Genomic DNA, 23,920 nt, shown 5'->3' with positions numbered 1-23,920 from the left:
CGCTGCTTTAGCCTACTACCATCAAGTGTTAGACTTGCTACTGCACGTCAACAAGTGAACTCAAAGCAGTCACCTGATTTTTGCATAGTTTAAAGTCACAAATCATATCACCGTCTTTTGATGTCAAAATGTGTATCTACTACGCAAAATGCGTACAGTTTGGCAGGTCTGTATAAGTTGTTGGTTTTTACATTGGCTGTCATGAGACCATTATAATCGTGTCAAGAAAAAATGTCATAAAAGTTATAAGACCAGTTTGACAACAGTGAATACAGTACCAAGGGGAGTTTTGGACAGATAACATTGCTATAACACAACTTGTGCACTTATGGTTAGCTCCCATTTATATAAGGTTAGCGTTCATTCATATATAAATCTTATTTATAAATTTCATTACTTAACTTTTACTTATATTTTTAGCTTATTTTATTAGCTTATGTTATTTTATAGTATATGTTATTCTAGACAGACTTACAGATTGATTTATATTTATTTAATTGTTCCAGTACTACCGAACATCCACTTTATCACTTTTTAACGCACCCTTGGTTTGTCACAAAGTAATCTCGTTGTGCTACGCAATGACAATAAAGTGCTTGAACTTGAACGTTAGCTTTAGGCTACTTGTTGTTAAGGTAACCACTAACTGTAGTTAGCTGCTGTTAGCTTGGTTAGCTGTAAAGCTTTCCAATTAGCTGACCCCAGGTTGCAAGGAGCCAAAACTAAAAGAAAACCATCTCGGTACTGTTTTCCCTGTCGTAAAACTCCCTCTCAGTCTCAGAGTCTGTTTTTGGAACCAGCACAGCGACTCCGGCTGGGTTCACTGAAAGCTCCCAGTCACAGCAGAGTCAGCTAAACAACTAGCATGATGAATAAACGTAACTCCCATTCAGCACTATTTTTACGACAGAGAATACGGTACCAAGATGGTTTTCTTCAAAGTTTGGCTTCTTGCACCCCGGGTCTGAATCAGCTGTACAGCTAACCAAGTTATCTAGCTAACGGCAGCTAACTACAGTTAGTGGTTACTTTAGCCACAAGTAGCCTAAAGCTAACGTTATCTGTCCAAAACTCCATAAACCACCTCAGTACTGTATTCAGTGACGTCTAGTCTCACATTGCCAGATCTTCCTCCAACTGTTTGACAAGTTCAAACTGTTTCACTTTACTTGAGGTCAAGGAAAAATATGACACAATTATAATGGTCTAATGGCAGCCAATGTAAAAAGAAAACAACCACTTATGACAGTTTAATGTAATGTTAACACATAAAGCTAAACAGTTTCTCTAAGTTTGATAATTAGGCCTGCTATGACATGTTTATGACAGGTTGCTGTCTTGCTTAATGTCAAGATTAGTCATAACACAAACATCTCAAATAATGCTAACTTTGCATTAAAAGTGTCATTATTTACAGAATGACACTTATTGACAACAGCCATAAACAAGAATAGAGACTCTTCATGTTCATGACAGGTTTCATGTCTTATGCCATTATTTATGACATCAGTATTTTTCAAATGTTTTTGTTGTTATTTATAAGATAAATCTAGGTGAATTAAATATTTCTAAACGGTTGCTAATTTTTTAATTGCAAAATAATTTGATTTTACTTACTTGTGTGGATAGATGTTACAGTTGGCTTGCTTATTCTTCCATTCCTAAGTTGTGCAGAAACCTGGAGAGAGTAACACACTCCTGGATTCAGGTTGCTGAGGGTCAGGTTGTTTGTGTCCGTTGTCAGCTCTTGCACAGTGTCTCCCTCACTCCAACAAGTCACGATGTAACGCTCCACTTCACCAGCAGGGGTGTCCCAACGCAGAGACAGAGACTCACTGCTGACCTGGTAGACTGTAAGCTGCAGAGGAGGACTGGGCTCTGTGGGAATTATATAATGGTATCACTTATAACGTAAAAATAATGTTCCGTCATGTTTATATTTAAAACTGCTGTTTGACTGCCAAGTTAAAGAGGTGTGGTAAAAGACAATGCCACATATAAAATCACCTAATGCCCACAATTTACAATATACCACCTCTTTAGTCTGAATACACAATGTAAGAAGTACACACATTAACATTTGTTTAGGTTATGGGCCAAAAGATCATCCAGACAACACTTTGTTGGATCTTTTTTAATTTTTGTTTTTCAGATTTACCTGTGAAGACAGATAGGGAGGTTGCTTTGCTTTGATTTCCATTGTCTGCAATCCTTATGATGCTGAAAGTATACTCAGTCCCAGGAGTCAGCCCCTCAACCTTCACAGTGCTGGAGTCCTCTGTGATCAAACGGTCTCTCTGTGTGTTGCAGGAGTAATCTAATTGCAGTGTATACCTTACAGAGTTATCAGGGAGGGAAAAGCCAAGAGAAACAGTCTCCTGGCCAGCATTGAGAACTGTTACTTTTCCTGGTGGAGGAACATCTGTCATAACATAAGAAAAGTAGATCTCAGTATCTCCACAGTACAGCATGTATTTAGTCATTAAATTGGATCAGTTATTGACAGTCACACTTACAGCCAGACTGTGGTGTTGGTGGAGTGATCTCTCCTTTCTCACAGTATGACTTAAGATAGGAATCCGGTACATTATAGAGGTCCTTAATAATTGAGAAAAATGTTTACATTTTAAAGTGCAATGAATCAGTTCATAATTAAATTTGTAAAAGCTGAAAAGACAACATATATACTCAGCAAAAGAACGTCCTCTCACTTTCAACTGCTTTTATTTTCAGCCAACTTAACATGCGTAAACCTTTGTATGAACATAACAAAATTCAACTACTAAGAACTAAACTGAACAACGTTTCACAGACATGTGACTAACAGAAATGGAAAAATGTGTCCCTGAACAAAGGATGGTCCAATTCAAAAGTTGCAGAACGTTACAGGGAAGACATCCTCCTCCCTCATGTGGTACCCTTGCAGGCTCATCCTGACATGACCCTCCAGCATGATAATGCTACCAGCCATACCGCTCGTTCTGTGGGCGATTTCCTGCAAGACAGGAATGTTAGTGTTCTGCCATGGCCAGCGAAGAGCCCTGGGGTCTCATTTATAAACGTGGCGTACGCACAAAACGGGGCTGAAAATGTGCGTACGCCACTTCCCACGCAAAGGTTGTGATTTATAAAAAACAAACTTGACGGGAGAATGTGCGGTCCTCCACGCAAACTCTGACCCATGCGTACGCACATTTTGGAGACAAAATAGGAATTGGCGACGCAGATGGTGAGGTGGTGAACTGAAGTCAGACTGCAGAAAGTAAATGGGAATAACAATTACTCGTATAAGTATTGATATGCCTCACGCACATTTCTTCACTCCATATCATCCACGTTACCATGAAGATTAAATCCAGCAGTGTTATTTGCGCTTGTACTGAGTGATACTTGTTCCATAAACACCTTGTAAACTCAATTCTTTAATAAAAATGTGTTCTTAATGTTTAATCGCCGCTGTCTCGTATAATATTAATATTCCTCGTTATCGGTCCTAACTTTAATACTGTTTGTGACAAATCCTGCATGAAGAAAAGTGTGTTTGCCTATTAGACTGTCTTTCGTCTTCAAATTGTATCTCGGGGTGGGGGGGGATACCACTAGCTGATGCTGTGTTGGCAAGGTGTTAACAATTGCAAATTGTTGCAAACAAATACTGCGGTGACCCCGTGCGTAATGCTGCATGACGGCACTGCTGGCCCTGCAGGAGGACTAACCCCCGATGGAAGAATCAGGAGAGAAAAAGGCTTCAGGGACAATGATGATGACTGGCTAATATGCCGATTTAGATTCCCTAAAGCTGTGCTCTTGGATCTATGTACTGAATTGGGTCCAGTAGAGCAACGTGATGGAACCGTGCCATCCCAGTCCATCCCGGTCCAAATATAGTTCCTCCCCACTCTGGGGGCAACCGGCTGTTTCCAGAGGGAAATGTCAGACAGCTAAGTGTTTTTTTAAATAAATATTATTTATAATCTTCAACTTTATCACCGTAATCACCATCAGGCTTGTTTGGATATAATATATAGTTCTGTTAAATCTTATCATATAGGTCTGGTATATCGAAGCTGTCCCTGAGTGCCGTAATGCCTGCCGTTTTGGAAGATATTATTAATACATGTAGTTATAGATCAGAGGTTTCCCTACACTGTGCAAGAACAGACAGAAATTATAATTCAATTTGCAGCAATTCCTGAACGTCAGAAGTGTTTTGCTTTTTCTCCGCCAGTCATCATGATTCGGTGTAACAACTGCCAGTGTCATTCATATACTGATCAGCTGATCATTCAAGTACGCACACTTGTAGGTAATCTCTGACTTATAAAGGGAACATTGCTTACAGGTGTGCATACACACGGTTTTATAAATCTGACTTTTTTTTGGCGTACGCCGTTTGGGGTTTTTGGGCGTACGTACACTTATAGTAAGGATCCTACTCACAGTTTTAGAAATGAGACCCCAGATCTCAATCCCATTGAGCACGCCTCGGACCTGTTGGATCGAAGGGTAAGGGTGGTGGAAGAGTGTGGTAACATCTCACAACAAGAACTGACCAACCTGGTGCAGTCCATGAGGAGGAGATGCACTGCAGTACTTAATGCAGCTGGTGGCCACACCAGATACTGATTTTGATTTTGACCATCCTTTGTTCAGGGACACATTTTTCCATTTCTGTTAGTCACAAACTGTGAAACGTTGTTCAGTTTAGTTCTTAGTAGTTGAATTTTTTTATGTTCATACAAAGTTTTACGCATGTTAAGTTGGCTGAAAAAAAAGCAGTTGAAAGTGAGAGGACGTTTCTTTTTTTGCTGAGTTTATTTGTCTTGTACTTTTATTTAATTTTAGAGTTGTAAAAAGTAGCTGTTTACCTCCTCATCAGAGTTATCCATTGTGGGTACGCTCTCAGCCATGCCACACGTGGTCCAGATTATTCAAACTGCTTCTCACTGTAAATAATAAAAAAACAACCCCTGTAGCGCATTCTTTCACAAAAATCCATATTACACAGAAATCACACAGCTAAGTGTACTCTTCAGCATGGCTACACTACAATATAGACCCAAACCCTGAAATCAGTGCATCAGACTAGAACATGCTGGAAAGCAAGCATTTGAACACTAGTTCTAGAGCATTAGTTCAGGTCTTAAAAGAAGGGGAAAAACAATCACTGACAAAGAAATGGTTGCTTACATTTGTAGATTATCCATAGTAAACATATCTGTTCCTTTATCCAGGAGTTTGTATCTGCTGTACATGCAATATTTTGTTAAATGTTAAGCATTAGACCTGAGAACAAAGCTCTCTATTATAAGTCCCTGGCAATGCAAAAGTCTGTTGCAGGCTTCTCTTTCTGTCCTGCTAAGTGAGTTATTTCCTGTTTAATTTACCGAAAATCTTTTGGTTTCTAGAGAAACAGAAACCTATGTGTCTGGTACTTTCCACTTGCTGTAGGGAGAACAGGAGTGAGAGAGTCTTCTAACTTGTTTTTTTTTAAATAGGTTTATGTTTCATTTAATGCTTAAATATTATTTATAATCTTCAACTTTATCACCATAATCACCATCAGGCTTGTTTGGATATAATATATAGTTCTGTTAAATCTTATCATATAGGTCTGGTATATCGAAGCTGTCCCTGAGTGCCGTAATGCCTGCCGTTTTGGAAGATATTATTAATACATGTAGTTATAGATCAGAGGTTTCCCTACACTGTGCAAGAACAGACAGAAATTATAATTCAATTTGCAGCAATTCCTGAACGTCAGAAGTGTTTTGCTTTTTCTCCGCCAGTCATCATGATTCGGTGTAACAACTGCCAGTGTCATTCATATACTGATCAGCTGATCATTCAAGTACGCACACTTGTAGGTAATCTCTGACTTATAAAGGGAACATTGCTTACAGGTGTGCATACACACGGTTTTATAAATCTGACTTTTTTTTGGCGTACGCCGTTTGGGGTTTTTGGGCGTACGTACACTTATAGTAAGGATCCTACGCACAGTTTTAGAAATGAGACCCCAGATCTCAATCCCATTGAGCACGCCTGGGACCTGTTGGATCGAAGGGTAAGGGTGGTGGAAGAGTGTGGTAACATCTCACAACAAGAACTGACCAACCTGGTGCAGTCCATGAGGAGGAGATGCACTGCAGTACTTAATGCAGCTGGTGGCCACACCAGATACTGATTTTGATTTTGACCATCCTTTGTTCAGGGACACATTTTTCCATTTCTGTTAGTCACAAACTGTGAAACGTTGTTCAGTTTAGTTCTTAGTAGTTGAATTTTTTTATGTTCATACAAAGTTTTACGCATGTTAAGTTGGCTGAAAAAAAAGCAGTTGAAAGTGAGAGGACGTTTCTTTTTTTGCTGAGTTTATTTGTCTTGTACTTTTATTTAATTTTAGAGTTGTAAAAAGTAGCTGTTTACCTCCTCATCAGAGTTATCCATTGTGGGTACGCTCTCAGCCATGCCACACGTGGTCCAGATTATTCAAACTGCTTCTCACTGTAAATAATAAAAAACAACCCTGTAGCGCATTCTTTCACAAAAATCCATATTACACAGAAATCACACAGCTAAGTGTACTCTTCAGCATGGCTACACTACAATATAGACCCAAACCCTGAAATCAGTGCATCAGACTAGAACATGCTGGAAAGCAAGCATTTGAACACTAGTTCTAGAGCATTAGTTCAGGTCTTAAAAGAAGGGGAAAACAATCACTGACAAAGAAATGGTTGCTTACATTTGTAGATTATCCATAGTAAACATATCTGTTCCTTTATCCAGGAGTTTGTATCTGCTGTACATGCAATATTTTGTTAAATGTTAAGCATTAGACCTGAGAACAAAGCTCTCTATTATAAGTCCCTGGCAATGCAAAAGTCTGTTGCAGGCTTCTCTTTCTGTCCTGCTAAGTGAGTTATTTCCTGTTTAATTTACCGAAAATCTTTTGGTTTCTAGAGAAACGAAACCTATGTGTCTGGTACTTTCCACTTGCTGTAGGGAGAACAGGAGTGAGAGAGTCTTCTAACTTGTTTTTTTTTAAATAGGTTTATGTTTCATTTAATGCTTAAATATTATTTATAATCTTCAACTTTATCACCATAATCACCATCAGGCTTGTTTGGATATAATATATAGTTCTGTTAAATCTTATCATATAGGTCTGGTATATCGAAGCTGTCCCTGAGTGCCGTAATGCCTGCCGTTTTGGAAGATATTATTAATACATGTAGTTATAGATCAGAGGTTTCCCTACACTGTGCAAGAACAGACAGAAATTATAATTCAATTTGCAGCAATTCCTGAACGTCAGAAGTGTTTTTGCTTTTTCTCCGCCAGTCATCATGATTCGGTGTAACAACTGCCAGTGTCATTCATATACTGATCAGCTGATCATTCAAGTACGCACACTTGTAGGTAATCTCTGACTTATAAAGGGAACATTGCTTACAGGTGTGCATACACACGGTTTTATAAATCTGACTTTTTTTTGGCGTACGCCATTTGGGGTTTTTGGGCGTACGTACACTTATAGTAAGGATCCTACGCACAGTTTTATAAATGAGACCCCAGATCTCAATCCCATTGAGCACGCCTGGGACCTGTTGGATCGAAGGGTAAGGGTGGTGGAAGAGTGTGGTAACATCTCACAACAAGAACTGACCAACCTGGTGCAGTCCATGAGGAGGAGATGCACTGCAGTACTTAATGCAGCTGGTGGCCACACCAGATACTGATTTTGATTTTGACCATCCTTTGTTCAGGGACACATTTTTTCCATTTCTGTTAGTCACAAACTGTGAAACGTTGTTCAGTTTAGTTCTTAGTAGTTGAATTTTTTTATGTTCATACAAAGTTTTACGCATGTTAAGTTGGCTGAAAAAAAAGCAGTTGAAAGTGAGAGGGACGTTTCTTTTTTTTGCTGAGTTTATTTGTCTTGTACTTTTATTTAATTTTAGAGTTGTAAAAAGTAGCTGTTTACCTCCACATCAGAGTTATCCATTGTGGGTACGCTCTCAGCCATGCCACACGTGGTCCAGATTATTCAAACTGCTTCTCACTGTAAATAATAAAAAAACAACCCTGTAACGCATTCTTTCACAAAAATCCATATTACACAGAAATCACACAGCTAAGTGTACTCTTCAGCATGGCTACACTACAATATAGACCCAAACCCTGAAATCAGTGCATCAGACTAGAACATGCTGGAAAGCAAGCATTTGAACACTAGTTCTAGAGCATTAGTTCAGGTCTTAAAAGAAGGGGAAAACAATCACTGACAAAGAAATGGTTGCTTACATTTGTAGATTATCCATAGTAAACATATCTGTTCCTTTATCCAGGAGTTTGTATCTGCTGTACATGCAATATTTTGTTAAATGTTAAGCATTAGACCTGAGAACAAAGCTCTCTATTATAAGTCCCTGGCAATGCAAAAGTCTGTTGCAGGCTTCTCTTTCTGTCCTGCTAAGTGAGTTATTTCCTGTTTAATTTACCGAAAATCTTTTGGTTTCTAGAGAAACGAAACCTATGTGTCTGGTACTTTCCACTTGCTGTAGGGAGAACAGGAGTGAGAGAGTCTTCTAACTTGTTTTTTTTTAAATAGGTTTATGTTTCATTTAATGCTTTTCTAGTGTGATTCATTAAACAGCTACATTAAAAAGATGCTTTTCCTTAGGACAGACATGAATCTGCATAGTATTAGTTAAATTATATCTCTATATCTCTTCAGTAAGCAAGTCATTTTTCAGCTCTCAACTTGATCATATCCAACATTACACAAAGTATTATAAAAAAAGTATTATATTTTAAGCCTATGATATACTGCAAGTTGTTGTTGGGACATAGGCCATCCTCTTGTGCCAAACCAAAGCCAAATAGGCTGTTCACAAAACCAGAGCTTGAGATTGCAGTTTGTGTTTTCATATCTGCTGGTGTGCTATCAGCTCATGGACACACATATACATACATACATACATAGTATTTAATTTTTATTTATTTTTTAATGACACGTCTCTGCGACTACTGGATGCATTGTCATGACATTTGGTACAGATTGTTGACCAGAGGAAGAGTCCAAATGGGTTTGTGACCTGACTTTTGTACGCCATCATGAGGTTGATTTCTGCATTTTTTTAGTGAAATGTCTCCAGAATTATTGGACGGATTACCATCAATTTAACTTTGGCGGTCCCTTAACTTTTCCTCTAGCACCATTCAGGTAAAAAGTTTCGATTTGTCCAATACTTTGATTTGTGACCAAATAACTTCTAAAACTCATGTATGTTCCATCAGTTACTGTTCAGTTACTTATCAGTCTAGTAACGTTACTGCGTTTGTGCTTATTAGCGAGTTTGTTTGCATGTTCTAAGCACTCATAAATATTCAGAATACATAACGCCAAAACATTTTATAAGGACCAGAGCCATAGAGATATTAGTTTTTCTCTATCACTCTGATAAGGACCTATAAGAGCAAACATACCTCAAAGCCCGTTGCACGCCTTGTCACACACTGTTCTGAGGAAACATGTCGATCAACTCGGAACCATAGACCGTTATATAAGAGCTCGGAACCCGTAGCAAAACGTTGCGTGAGATGGAACCATGGGCGGAACGTGCCCCACATTGTATTTCTCCAAAGAATTTCTAATAAGGGACTATCATTTGTGCCCGGTATCTATGTGGAGAAGTGTTATTGTAATTTTTTCTATGCCTTGATATTTTTCAGTAAAATAATCGTTTTATTTCTCCCCTTGCTACTACTTCCGGCGTAAACAGGAAATAAACAGCTGTTTGGCTAAAGCGGTCTCTTAATACATCCATGAGCGAAATGCAGATGTTAGCGATGAGATAAGGCACAATTTGCTGCTTGAAATTCTCTTCTAAAGGTAAGTGTACTCATCATATGGATAAACCACACCAAGTATTGACGTTTCACCGTAAATCACACGGTTAACTCACCCACTGCTTTTGGCCTCAGGAGCGTTAGCTAGCTAGCTAATGTGTGAGCAGTTAGCCCATAGCTTAGCCCCATTTGTTACCTCAGCACGTTCCTCCGAGATTCTGTCACATAGTGTATTTATGAGATTTAAACGTTGGTTTTGCTCCCGGCAAATGGTTATGGTACAGCTTTTTAATTTGCTGACATAGTTGTGTAGTGTCCCTTTATTTTGTATTATCTGCCATTTTTCCTGATTCATTTTTGGTCGATAAACTGTTAGAAAACAGTGAAAATCCCCATCACAGTTTCCTAAAGGCCCATGGTGATGTCACCAAATCTTTCTTTTTTTTGTGCAACAATCAGTTCAAACCTACAGACATTCAGTTTACAGTGATGTAAAGTGGCAAATAAGAAGCTGATATAGAAGCTTGGCATTTTAACCTAATTAGTTATCAAAATATAAATCAACTTAAAGTTGCAGTTCTACTTTTGTTTTCTTAATACGATTACTGCAGGATCCGGGATGTAGTTCTGAAACTCTTGATGGATATCAAATGAATCCGTATCTACCCTGTATGATAATCAATGGATTTTTCAAGCTAAAATGCAATTGTGAGGATCTGTTGCTTTGTCTTATGGGATATTAACTTAATTGGGTGTTGGACTGTTGGATAGATAGATATTCTCAAGTGGTTTAGAAAATTGTGATGGGAATTATTTACTACTTGCTGTACATTTTATAGATAAACAATTTATTTGAAAACATAATCAGCAGATTATGAGATAATGAAAGTAATTGTTAGTTGCAGCCTGGAGAGAATATCTGTATGTTTGCTAGAAGGAATCATGACAACATATCATTAATTTCTGTCTACTACCTTTTTATTTCTCAGCACATATCCACTGAGAAACATGACCGAGCCACGCAGCCCAGGAATGTCCTCTATCCAGACAGCCCCAGTGCACGCTGACTCCACCCCTCCGGCTGTTGAGATGGACCCAGTGGAGTACACCCTGAGGAAGCGCCTCCCCCGGAAACTCCCAAAGAGACGGAACGACGTCTACGTCAACATGAAGACTGACTTCCGGGCTCAGCTGGCACGCTGTCAGAAGCTGCTGGAAGGTGGGGGTCACAGGGAGATCTGCGTTCACGGCCTGGGCCTGGCCATCAACAGGGCCATCAACATCGCCCTTCAGCTGCAGGCCAGCAGCCAGGGGGCGCTGCAGCTGGCTGCTAACACCTCCACGGTGGAGCTCGTGGACGACCTGGAACCTGAAGATCCCGATGAGGCCGGGGAGCCCATGACGCGTACACGCAACAACTCGGCCATTCATATTAAGGTGTTCTACCCTGACCCGCAGGGACCGTAACAGAGATGTTTCAGGCAGAGGTTGACCATGAGACCAATAAAACATTGTTGTCTTTGGGGGGGGGGGGCAGAAGACTGCAGAATGGCGCATGCTACTGTGTTGGAATACTCCAATTGGGACAACTTTAGTTGACTAATATATTAAGCTCTTTTGTCATGTGTTAAGTCTGTTGCAAATTGTGGATGTTTTTCCTTTTTCACTTTGCATGTCTTGAAGCAACAGTGGTGTTCATCAGGTGAAACCTCAGTATTATTTAATAGCTACTTCAGGGCTGTGCCAAATGTAAATGTAAACAAAAAAATATTTTAAAGGGTATGTGCTGTAAGTGTTTACAATTCCATATCTGTTTTTAAAGATAAAATTAATTTAAAAACTGAGGAATCCTAATTTACATTTCAAGCAGGTGTTGTACTAAATGTCCACTAGATGTCAGTAGTTTAAATCTATTCAAATTTGGTTTCAGATTGTTGAGACTGCAGGTGGTGTTCAACTGCAGAAGCTTGCTTGTTAACTCCACTGACCTGAATAACACAAAACTAATGAATGAAATGGACAGACTTCCCCATGTTGTGTTTCCATCTATCCTTTCTTTATCCAAGAATAATATTTTGTATTTAAATAGCAAATGTTACAGTGATGGGACAAAACAACACACAAATAACAGGAAAGAAAACATGTACAAACATCCTTAAAAACATCTTGCACTTGCACAACATGATTTAGAAATACGGAAAAAAACAAGGAAGAACACTTGTTTGGATAAAAGAGTTGAGCATCCATTTTATAGAAAGCCTCAAGTTCCCAGGACTAACTAATTGCCTGCCTGCTTTTTGATGATGTACAATAGAGGAAGGGAAGAGACAGTGTTAACGTCAGATACTGGAAAACTATTTGCAATTACAGCCTCACAGGATGTAAATTGTAAAAGCCAAACAGCATTTTTCCGGGCAGTCTGGCTATCAGTGTAGAGACTGGCTGAGTGTTGGTTAGGCAGTAACAAAAACACAGATAATGACAAAACAGCTTCACAGTTCTCATGTAACCGTCCAACCACCTCCTCGCTGACCTCTTGCTCACTATTTTACTGTAACTGATCCTCTGGATTAACTTTATAGTCATTTTGTTCTCTCAGGAGCATGCAATGTGAAACTAACAGCTAGTCGGGTACATATAAAAGAGACAGCAGCGTGCCATTGCAAATGATGTCAACAGATAGCTTTGTAAATGTGTCACACAAGAGAACATGGCAATGAGAGCCCGACTAGATCTGACGCTAAAAAATACAAAGACTGGAGCTTAAAAGTAGAAAATCTGTATAAATAGTAATCACACAACTTACAAATGTATAAAAATATTCATTGAAAAAAAGTCAAGAGAAGAGACTAATGTGTCTGTGAGGCATAGTTGAAAAAATGTTAAAGGCTTGTGGTGTGAGGCCTCATTCGTTTTTGCAGTGGTGTTGGAAATGGATGCCCTGTTGCGAACTCACAGAACTCCAATTTCCAGGTGCAATCAATATTTTCTGTTTCACTCCACAATTCACACTAAAGAGGTGACTGTCACTATGTATAGATTTAAACTTACAGTCTTAACTCTCTCACTCACTCACTCACACACAAGTGCAAGAGTGCCAGAAGAACAGCTTTTGGAGCAGTGCTTCACACAGGCCTCATTTTGGTCCATGTGTGCTTTGCAATTGTCCATGTTTCACATTGACATCCCAAGGTGCAATCATCTCCTGTCCATCCAAAGCTTAGCTGGGACCGTCCTCTCCTTCCAGCTTCCTCCCTGTATGTGAGGACGGCTGCATCTCTCTCTCTGTCCGCACTGCTTCCATTAGCCAGCGTGCAGGTCAACAGTGTCCCTTCTCTTGCCTTCGGAAACACAAATCAGCTTCGTCTAGAGTAGGGTGATCAGCTGACATCTTGCTGACAAGCCTGTGCATCCGAAAGAAGGAGATGCACTTTGCCTCGCAGAAAGTTGACATGGACTTGAAGCAAATCTGTTCCCGTGGACACCCGCCATGTTCCCTCCAGCTCTGCTGCACTTGCTGGTGGGGTATATTCCTGAAAGACAAGACAAAGAAACATGTTGACATGATGTCTTAATTTGGAAAATGTATCTTTAAAAAAAAAAGAAAAAGTGATTCCTCTTCTTTCGACCCAATCTCAAAAGCCTGTGCAACATGCTACATTTCTCCTTCTAGAAGTAAGAAAGCCACATGCATCTGAAAGGTTTCATGCCATTTCCTATAGCTTGTGACATCCACACAATCCCACTATAGTAATCTTATCTGTCTTGTTTTGATATCGACAAGATAAATATAGAATCTTTCCAGGCTTAGTCAACTTCCAGGCTTAGTCAACTTTTTTTATTCAATTTCTGTCTTGGTTTTCATGTGTAAGACCCCTGTTAACGTACTAATGATGAAACTAATATTTCAGTGAGCCTTGAGCCTTGGCAGAGGCTGTTCATTCAGCTTTAATTTGTCCATCACAAGGCCTCTGCTTGGACCTGAATCATTTCAAAGGCCGTGCTGCCACGTCAGTAATCTAAGATCAAGCTTGTGCAGCAGCTCCAGCGCCCAAAGCGGTGTCACGAAAGGCTTAAGATTACACTAGAATGTCCCATGACATCCCTCAGTTTCTCTATTAACGCAGAAAACACCATTATTTAATTACAAGACGCTACACTTGAGCTCAAGTGTGACCACGATATCTTAAATAGAAGGCAAAAAACACACAGAGGATGAAAAAAATAATGAATGTATATGCCCATTAACAGAAGGCGATCAGAAAGAATCCAGAAAACTTTTTTATTGGTTAATTGCGGCTCTTTTATTTTGATAGTTAATCAAAATAGCTTGCTGCTGCACAACAGAAATGCAACCTTTTGTATCACGCAATAGCTAGTAAAAGCAACCTAATTTATGCTGAGAGATGAACCATTTAGAGAGGTGTTTGACAGCATAAATTGCAGCAGACTAGCAGTGGAGAAGTGGGTGTTTCCCCAGGGGAACAGGTCTGACTTAGCTCAGGGAGCTAGCCTGATTGAAAAGAGTATAGATATCTAAATAAATATTAATCGGAGAGAGCATGTACATGACAATCATTTATCTTTCAGTAGGTTTAAACTATCCCTTTAAAGGAAATTACATTTCATTTGGAATGTGACAGTTTATTCAAGCTGATGTTTTATTATAATGTTATTGTAATTAGGCTCTTTTCATAGTATTAAGGTGACAAAAGGCTCCCAGTAAACTAAGCTGCTGTTTATTTTTTAATTTGTACCTCTGTAACTCACCTGGATGTTGAGGCTACGCAGCACAGCATTGATGCTGAGCAGGTTTCTGAGGGAGTTATCTATGTGGCTGTGCAGTGCTGTGTTGGTGACTGAGGCCCGTAGCAAGCTGAGGGCCTGTTGTAAGAGATATAACCCAGACTGCACCTCCTGGGCTTGCTCCGATCCCTTGCCAAAACAAAAGAAAGAGGGCAAGAGTTTTATTATGGAAGCTATACGGAACCAAGGAAGCAGGTAATCAGCTCTCCCATCAGAAATTACCAGAGTTACAGGTACCCCCAAAAAAATTTAAAGCGCAAAAAATTAATCTAGAAATATCCATTAAGTATGCTCCTGAGAGGTGTTTATGGTTGAACGAGTACACACTTAAAGGCAGCAGATGTCTATGAACTTGTATTATGCTTCATAGGTAATCTAAATCTGCAGCCAGCTGTTTTAACATTCAGCTGTTTATAGTGGTTACTTACATTTTTCTTCTCCCAGATTTCAAAGTCGACTGTGGTTTGGGGCACAGTAACTGACTCTGACAGGCTGCATCCTTCTCTACAGGACTTCTAAGAAAACAAGAAAGAGTAATGTCAGTGATACTTTTATCCAATGGTGCATACATGTTCAGTATGGGTGATTCCAGGACCACATTATAAGCTTAAAACTCTCCTCTTTGATAAAGCTTATAGTTAGCGCTGGCTCAGGTTTACCTAGGACGAGCCCTTAGTTATGCTGCTATAGGTTTAGACCGCCGAGGGACTTCCTATGACACACTGAGCCGCGCTTATCCTCTCTCTCACTCCATCTGTATGCATTTATGTCAAATTAATGCATGTTACTAACTTAGCTTCTTCTCTGGAGTCCTTGTGCTTTCTCGCCTCACAGATAGCCTTGGATTGTGTTGGTGAGGTATTATTCTCTCTCTCTCTCTCTCTCTCTCGTTCTTTGCCGCCGCCAGATTAAGTGCAATTGCTCTTAAGGGCATGGTTGGGTCTGTATAAATTATGTAGTGTGGTCTAAACCTACTCTATCTCTAAAGTGTCCCAAGATAACTTCTGATATGATTTGACACTATACAGTGAATAATATTGAATTGAATATCTCTGCGCCTGCTCTTAGATCTGAGTGCATGCATACATTTTCCTCTCACCATAGCGTCTTCTGCGTCTCGTGCTTCCTTGATGAAATGGTTCAGGACCCTCAGGTCACAGATGGGCCTCAGCGGGGACGGTAGGCCTGGCCGGGTCCACTCCAACACCATCAACAGCAAGGCAAGCAGTCCTGCACAGACACAACAAATAACACAAATGCAGTCACTCAAATGAAGTATCAAGTAACAGCAAGTAGCAAGTAAGCAGCAGCAGTACGTATTAATGTGGAATAACCTTTAACTAAGTCATGATAACCACTCCTATGGAAAGTAGCAGTGAAGCTGGTTGTCTTCTATTACCCTTTTTACACCAAAATGTGTGTGCATATGCAGAGGTTTTCCTCTGACATGTTTAACTGTAACTACTTAGTTTAAGAATACAGTATCAATACAGAGACTGTAGTGATAACCATATCTCTAACCAGTATGTGAGCAGTCATTATCCTGGAGGATCGCGTACCTTTTCCAGCTTGGCTGGAACAATGTGTCTAATGAAACCACCACTCTTGTTTGAAATTGTTAATTCAGAGTGAGAGTATCAATTATATTGAGATGAATGCAGAAACTTCATCTTTTTACACAATTGTAGTTTCTAGAGTTCTGGGTGGATGTGTCCCCAGACTCAAAGTTTAAGGTTCATGTTCAGATGTATGCAGTTATACACAGGCCAGCTGTACATCTGAGCCATGGGTGATTATTTGCTCCAGGCCATCTCAGTTAACAGCCAGTTATCCCTGTGACAGGGAGAGGGGATAGGCGGAGGGGATGGCCAGGATTTCAAAGAGCAAAACATTTCAAATGTATGAGCACCACAAGACTTTAGGAACAACTGTGTCTTTTGTAATTCATTGAAAAAGACATTTGTTGACTTAGGGCAGAGGAGCATCATTTAACATTTAAGTGCGCACCTTCCATAAGTTAGCTATTCTTTACGTTGGTGTGAATGGCACTTAGTGAGGAGAAGACAGCAGATACCGTCATTGACCTCAGCCTCAGTGGATAATTGAAACCTGCAACACTACAAAATTTAAACTGACTGACTGGACACTGGACAATTTACTTTATTTAGCAATAAATTCTGAGCAACAGTGAACGGAAAACAATCTCTGAAAGTATTTTTGGAAAGAAGGTTGGCATACTGCACACACACTCTCTATGTGGTAAGACAAAAGTAAATTGGAATAGGGGTTTAAGGAAAACCCCAACCTTAAGTTTTCTACCACTACAGGCTGTATCATGTGAAATCAGCATGATTCAGCATGATTAATCAGTATCCCACTCATTTAGTTTCATACTTGCATATGACACCTACAGTAAGAAACCATGTGATATCCTAGATTAAGAACAGAAACCTGCAGATATCATGACGATGCAGATATGACTGTATCCTTTACTGTATCCGTTTAACTCTTATTAAGAACAGGGTGCTTCTATAATCGGGCAATTAGTCAGCCTGATTCACAAATTTAGACATTCCTTCTAAGAAACTTGGTAAATCAATTGAAAGCATAGCACACTTGACAATGAGAGTGGTTCTACTGTTGTGGGTCATGTGGGCATCTAGCCTCGCTCCCTCTGTGCCACATGCTGAATGCAAGCTTTCACAGCAGCCTGGCTGTGTGACGCAGAAGGATGATAGAAAAAGATGATCTTCCCAAGCAGGCGGGTCAGATACAGGCTAGATTAAGTTCCCAGACAACTAGCACAAATTGAAGTGAATGGCAAACAAACAAAAAAGGTTCCACTAATATTGCAGGTTTGCTACCACTGAGGGATCATAAGAAATAACGTCAGGAATTATAATACCAATTACTAGTACTACATTAGTAGTGATCCTTTAATCAGCTTAATCACTTACTCTATGTTTAATGTCATTTAGCAGACTGTCAATGACCAACCCCATGTTTTATAGAGCTTTCTCCAAACTGTATGTACATGGTGGTAGTTATGCACAGTGTGTCCAACAACTTCACAAGTGACTATTTTTCACATTAGGCTGCAATAGTACTGCAGCCTCCTTGTTCGGCTGAGCAAGCATTGCAGACTTGCAATCCAGTAAACATGAAAACACACACATACATGCACATAAATGTTGTCGTCAGGTCACTAGTAGTCTACTTATGGACGTGCTTTTTCAAGTTATTCATAGGCTCATTGTAAATTATTATTTACTCTGAATAAATACAAACTGTAAACATTGTAGGGAATTAATGTGATTTATTAAAGCATTTGACACAGGGAATAAATCCTACTACACTGGACCTGTTTTCATCCTGTTGACTTTAGTTAGACACTGGTAAATATAGACTTTTGTAAATTCTTCCACTTATAAGTACATCACAACTTTTTGAGCAAAAATCTAAGTCAAAGCCACTCCTTTAATTTGCTAACAAATACTACAAATGAATAATAAACTACTTAACATGTTGAGATATTTAAGTGATGATACTATATTGTGAAATTTGGATTTGCCATCGTATATAGTACAGTACATGAAGCATATATGAAAGCGGAACTCTTCTATGTTCCACACGTTACCTTTAAACCCTGATAACCCAATGAAACGTGTCCTAAAGTGACAAAAGAGGCCATCAGCGTTATTTGAAGGAAACGCTGGTGGTAAGATCCATTTTGAGCCAAGTAAAACCATTTAGTGCTTTTCTGAATCATAACATTAGCGGTAGCTGTGACCTCCTATGAAACTTTATACAAGGTCTTTCTACGTTATCGTTCAAGAGCAAAACTTCAGATCAACAATGTGGTCTTAATCTTTAACCTGAACCAATTTATTTGGCAGTTTCAGAGGCAAAGTGATGTCTGCACAAAAAAACTAATGGCCTCTTTTCCATTCACTCTGACATTTGCCACTTTAAATAACTTTAAATAAGAGTGTGTGACTCAGCTTGAGGATTATTGCTGACCTTTTCACCTCCGCCATTGCCTACGTGAGAATGTATCAATCTAAACACATACACACACACAGAGACACACACACACTCTATCTCTCTCTCTCCCTCTCTCCATCTCTACATTCTACCATCATCAGATGCCAAAACCATGTTGCTATTTTAAATTAATAGCGGTGGTCCACAAGTGGCAGTGCTTTGAATAATGGCAAGCTTCACTCCAGGGATGTGACAGATGCTTTGGAGAGATGGCCCGATGCTCACGTGAGCATGCCTTCTGACATGAGCTATTTTAACTCAGCACTTTAAACCAACTCAGCTCAGCAATTTAAACCAACTACTCAATGAACTAATGGTTAAATGTCAAGGATATGCTATATTTAAAGTGCATCTCAGGTATGGGATGGTTACTTATGAATGCTTTGCGACCTCCTTTCTATTTTGAATGGGTCTTCCCCGTGACAAAGTGCGGAGTTATAAATAAGTAGCTATCAGATGACACAGGTGTGACATCATTTCCTGTCTGACTTTGCTGGAATCCCTTATAGCTGTCAGCCTTTGATAACCTTTTGGTCTTTTCTGCTGACATAAGTATGTGACGACTGTGTCAAAAACTGCAGATTCAGCTTTTTCATTCTAACTTTCTAGTCTGCTGTGTCATGCTAGAGAACAATGACGCAAGGTGTATTTTCCCAGTGAACACAACAGAAAAAGATCATTACTACTCAGCAACTCCTCAGGACACCATTGTATCTGCAGTGGCTTATTGTAACATTGTTAGTGGGAATCAAACCTGCAACCCCAATAGATTTAGTGCCTTGCTCAACTCGGTAAGGTTCAGGACCAACATGATGCTTTGCATTGGCTTCATCAGGAACTTTAAGAACATTGTCTTTTTGAGACTGAATAGTGTTAGTTCCCCCCACTATTATGTTTGTTCGATGTCCATCACCTGGCACTAATTTGGCACTTGCTTTGTCTCCTTTGTGTTGCAGGGAATAATACCCCGAAGATCCATATCCAAAAAAATCCCTACACACTTGTCTGCTTTAATTAATTGAGTAGACCTTTCGGTCACAATGACCTTTCTCAATACAAATAGTGATTAAAATATTTGTCTTTTTTACTTTTGAATCACTCAATCTATTGCCATGAACTATGGTTAATAAATTAAATCATGAAGCATGCAGAAAAAGGTCTTAAAACATGCAGAATGTGGAGTTTGGCACATGTCAAAGAGGTAAACATTTTTTCAAAGAAACCCAGACCTCCAGAGAGGCTTTAAATAATCTTAAGATTCAGTATTCACTCATAAACACATAGGGTATGTGAATACTTAAACGAATTCTAAAATACTGAGCATATAGAGCACACAGGCAATGTACACAAAATAACGCACAAGACTACATAATATATATTACAGGCGCTCACTCTTACCCGTTTTCTGCAACATTCGCAAACAGGTGCCACATCTTTTAAAAACATTGTGTGTTTAAATATATTCACAAGCTCTTCGGCTCAAGTTAAAGGCACCGGTCAAATCCAAAAAGTCCAACACACAACCCAGTGCGCGGCTCCCAGCGCTAGTCCGACCGGCATGTAGGTCCGTGTCACAAACGTGTGCTGCTGGTGAGAGCAGTCACCTACCAGACTTTGCATCACTGCTGTGCTTTGGCAAAACCTTTTATTTACCTCCCCTAAGGATATAGAGATAACGTGATAGCCTGCACGGACGAGGACGCGCCTTTTTACGCACCACGGTGAGCGATAAAACATCAACCCATGCATGCAGTCCCCCTTTGCGTAAAGCGTGAAAATAGACTAACTATTAGCCGGTGTACAGAGAAAATAAATCATGTCCATAACTCACTGGGAAACTCCATAGCGGTATCCGCATAGCCCCTCACAGGGTCCTCGCGGTTTGGCCCATAGGTCCGTCTATTGCCCATTAATTGGAAACGAAGCTCTTTTGTGGATCTCCTGCACTTATCCGGTAGGTGTTTCTAAAAACTGATGCTGTTTGATTTTTTATTGATGACTTTGAAAATAAAGTTGCATTGTTTCTATGACAATCTAAACTACCTCCTCCCTTAAGTTTTCACTCATTGTTACCCACATAATAGACTATCCCTGTTTATAAAACGTTTTGCCTAACAAGTAAATAATGTCTCAAAAAAGCCGCGTGGACACTTCCCATCCATTGTTCGGATGGTTTTAAGAAACGGTCATTTACAGTCGCCTATATTTTAAAAAACACTGATTGTGTAAATATCGAAATTAGATATGAAATGAGCTACTGGTCCTGATTGTCAGAAACATTACGTTTTTATTTTAGGACCATCACAGGCATCTGTCACATGCCAGGACACATTCAGTGACCACAGTGGTCAAACAGAAATCAAGAAATCAAGTTTTGAAATAAACCTTTTCCCAATCTAAGATTTAGACCTTGAGATTATGAATGTATAGCCTACTGATCAGCAGCAGATCAGTAAACATGTATATGGTAGTTGTAGCACTTTGCACAGGAATAACTTTAACCCCCCAAAGCCAAAGCCGGTGAGTGACCTCATTGTTAGAGGCAGTAGGAGATTGGACAGACCTTGCTTGATTGCTTGATTGAAGCCTGCACCTTGTTAAGACTGCATGGAGCTCCAGCAGTAAGGGACAGAGACAGTTTGTGCTGTTTAGTGTGGGACGTTTCAGAAGTTCCTTGTGTGCGTTTAATGCAAAGTAAGTAATTTACAGTTCACATTTACTATTTTATAGGATTATCTCGGTTAAAGCAACATTGTGTAACAATTTTACCTTAAAATAACAGCTTCAAAATCATTTTGATGCTACACTGACTTGTAATAGGGAGAATGGTGCTGCGGTCATTCCCACTACCACTGATTTTGGTGAAACTGGATCATATTTTATGTAGAAAATGTTTTCTGGTTTTCCCTCTGATGTCCTCTGGCTGCTCTGCCTTGACTCTGGGTTCCAAATCGCATACTTTTTTAAAAACTTTTTACTTTTAGTATTTGTATGTACCGCAGCTGCCACAGTACGCCATGCCACATAGTAGGTACGGTTGCATAGGGCCTACTGAATGCATACAATTGGGACTTCTTCAAACCATTGTGCCTTAACCTTTGACCCTCTTGCTCATATATGCTACGTGAAGGATTGTGGGTCAGAATAGCCATGAAAGCATGCTTGCTACACCTGACCGGATGCAGTAGGCATACTGCAATTGACATACTTTGTATTGGGACATACCTAATCTTTTTCTGGCATACTAAATAGTATGATAGTATGGATATTGGAATGCAGGGTCAGTGATTTACGGAGTTTCCTGATAGACGGCAATCTTTACTTGTTGCTAAAGTAATGCTAACAGCTAACTGCTGCTAACTGTAGCTGCCATCAGCGAGTTAGCTCGATTAGCAGTGCTGTCAGGACTGGGAGGTTGGAGTACAGGGGAGTGTTGGTGTTTACACTGCTAACACACAAGTTTTGGACCGCTGGGGGGGGTGCTGGCAGGGATCAACTGCTCCAGCAGTCATGGCTTTGTAATGGACCCAGCCACTGCCCTGGATGACAAGGTTGAGAGATGGATAGATTTTTTTTTTTCTTCTGTGGCATCACAAGATTGACAAATATAGGAGCCAGGATGGGATCACTGACTCTGTGCACAATATCAAATTTACTTGAATTATTCATGTTGTCAGATATCATTCAATAAAAGTTAAGAATATAACAAAATGTAGAGTAAATTGATTTATTATTATTATTATTATTATTATTATTATTTATTAATTAAGACTATTTTACAGTTCAGTGCAGATGTGATGTCATGTAGCAATTCTATTCTCTGCACTTCAAGCAGGCATGTTTATGTCCCATGTTCCCACCTTGAACCTAAACGGCCCCTTTGGGGCCAGAGTAAGGGAAATGTATATTGAAATTTCCTGGAAGTCCATTTTGTGTGTCATAGAGGACAGGGTGTCTTCCAGAGGCTACACGAGGCTTTTCCATCAGCCAGGAAGTAAAAGTATGTTTGCATACACATTATCAGGAGCCAACATGCAATGTCAAGTGACACACAAATACTTGGAAACCCTGATAAAAGTCACCAAACCCACACGTTTGCATGTTTACTATTTCATAAGCCTATGTGCGGTGCATGTACGGCACGCACACAAGCAAGTGCAAACAAGAAATGATTAACATTATATTGTATCTGATATCAATATCGACATATTGATCAGTGATTATTTACATTTATACATTACACAACGTCTGTATTTTTACCTTGTTTCCATTCAAAGTTATGATGCCAAAAAGCCAAAAATGTGATGCCCCAATTAGAGGACTAATATGTATTTAATATAAATAGTCTTTCAGGTATTCAAAATGTTCTACTCATAAATGAGGGTCATTTTTTTTTTTAACACTTTTTCTGATATGAGTCAGCTTTAATACTACATGGTTACCGCTGTGCTAAGCTGGGGACAATGTTGACAAATTGTTGCACTGTTTGCTCAAAGGGCTGTTTGCTTATGTCTGAGCCAACATGAGAGGGAGAGAGGAGAGGGAGACAAGGTACGTGCTGTGAGCCATGCTTCGTGATTGGGGTGGGAGGCGAGGGATGTGTGGGAGTGCAGGGGCAGGGTCCTCCAGTCACAATGACTCCGTGGTTGTAAAGGGACACAGTTATTGGATTTAAGGTGATTAGAGTAGGGGTGATGTGAAGTTGGGGATGAACCCAAAAGTATCTTTCACTGGCGGCCAGGCGTGATGCCTACCTAACCTAAGGAGAATGAGGCTTTATCGTACTATATGCTGTAGAAGATAGTGAAAGTGCACCGCTGTGTGTGTGGGGGTTTGTGTGTTTTACACTTTCTAATCCAGGTTTTGGGCTCGCAGCCAGCTAGGTCTACTCCTCTGGCGCGACACAAGACAGGAAGCTGACATAAAAGAATGGGGGGACTGTCTGTGAGGGACACAGGAGCCAATGCAGGAGTCAAGACAGTCGAGGTCGGAAGTTATTGTTTCAGCCGGCTTCCACGGTGACAAGGATCTTATCCCTCTGTCTAACATTGTGATCCCATGGTGATGGCCACATGTGTGGAGACAGGAACTTCATCACTGGAGTTTCTCCCTGCTGTCATTTTGCCCTTGAGTCAAGCATTTAACCCCCTAAATACTTCAGTGGAGCTACTTGCTGGTTAACAACACAAAAAGACAAATGTGTGTAACTGTA

General features: G+C 39.8%; 3 protein-coding genes across 4 annotated transcripts in view; 1 reads left to right on the top strand and 2 right to left on the bottom strand.

Annotated features, from left to right (window-relative positions):
• The window catches only part of LOC144533998 (interferon-induced very large GTPase 1), a 31,689-nt gene extending 22,102 nt beyond the window's left edge, over window positions 1–9,587 (bottom strand). Inside the window, 5 exon segments of the mRNA XM_078275590.1 lie at window positions 1,618–1,878; window positions 2,159–2,422; window positions 2,517–2,598; window positions 7,991–8,068; window positions 9,496–9,587. Coding sequence (XP_078131716.1) covers window positions 1,618–1,878; window positions 2,159–2,422; window positions 2,517–2,598; window positions 7,991–8,032 — 649 coding nt within the window. The 5' untranslated portion in view covers window positions 8,033–8,068; window positions 9,496–9,587.
• Window positions 8,933–11,890, top strand: pop7 (POP7 homolog, ribonuclease P/MRP subunit). Of its 2 annotated transcripts, none has more exons than XM_078275594.1 (2): window positions 8,933–9,232; window positions 10,848–11,890. In XM_078275594.1, the coding sequence occupies exon 2, from the start codon at window positions 10,867–10,869 to the stop codon at window positions 11,323–11,325; it is 459 nt and encodes a 152-aa protein (XP_078131720.1). In that variant the 5' UTR covers window positions 8,933–9,232; window positions 10,848–10,866; the 3' UTR covers window positions 11,326–11,890. The 2 variants fall into 2 exon arrangements, with proteins under 2 accessions (XP_078131720.1, XP_078131719.1); XM_078275593.1 differs by lacking the exon at window positions 8,933–9,232 and adding an exon at window positions 9,794–9,901.
• A 12-nt stretch (window positions 11,891–11,902) lies between these two features.
• On the bottom strand, window positions 11,903–20,276 carry epoa (erythropoietin a). The gene is made up of 5 exons (XM_078275591.1): window positions 20,107–20,276; window positions 15,764–15,894; window positions 15,093–15,179; window positions 14,629–14,793; window positions 11,903–13,391 (listed from the first exon to the last, which is right to left on the bottom strand). Exons 1-5 carry the CDS (start codon window positions 20,120–20,122, stop codon window positions 13,239–13,241), a joined length of 552 nt encoding a protein of 183 aa, XP_078131717.1. The 5' UTR covers window positions 20,123–20,276; the 3' UTR covers window positions 11,903–13,238.
• Between the last annotated feature and the right edge of the window lie 3,644 nt (window positions 20,277–23,920).

The sequence above is a fragment of the Sander vitreus genome, chromosome 19 (assembly GCF_031162955.1).
Source record: "Sander vitreus isolate 19-12246 chromosome 19, sanVit1, whole genome shotgun sequence".
Taxonomy (NCBI): Eukaryota; Metazoa; Chordata; class Actinopteri; order Perciformes; family Percidae; genus Sander; species Sander vitreus.
The sequence above is the reverse complement of the archived record's forward strand: the minus strand, read 5'-3'. Positions and strand labels throughout refer to the sequence as shown.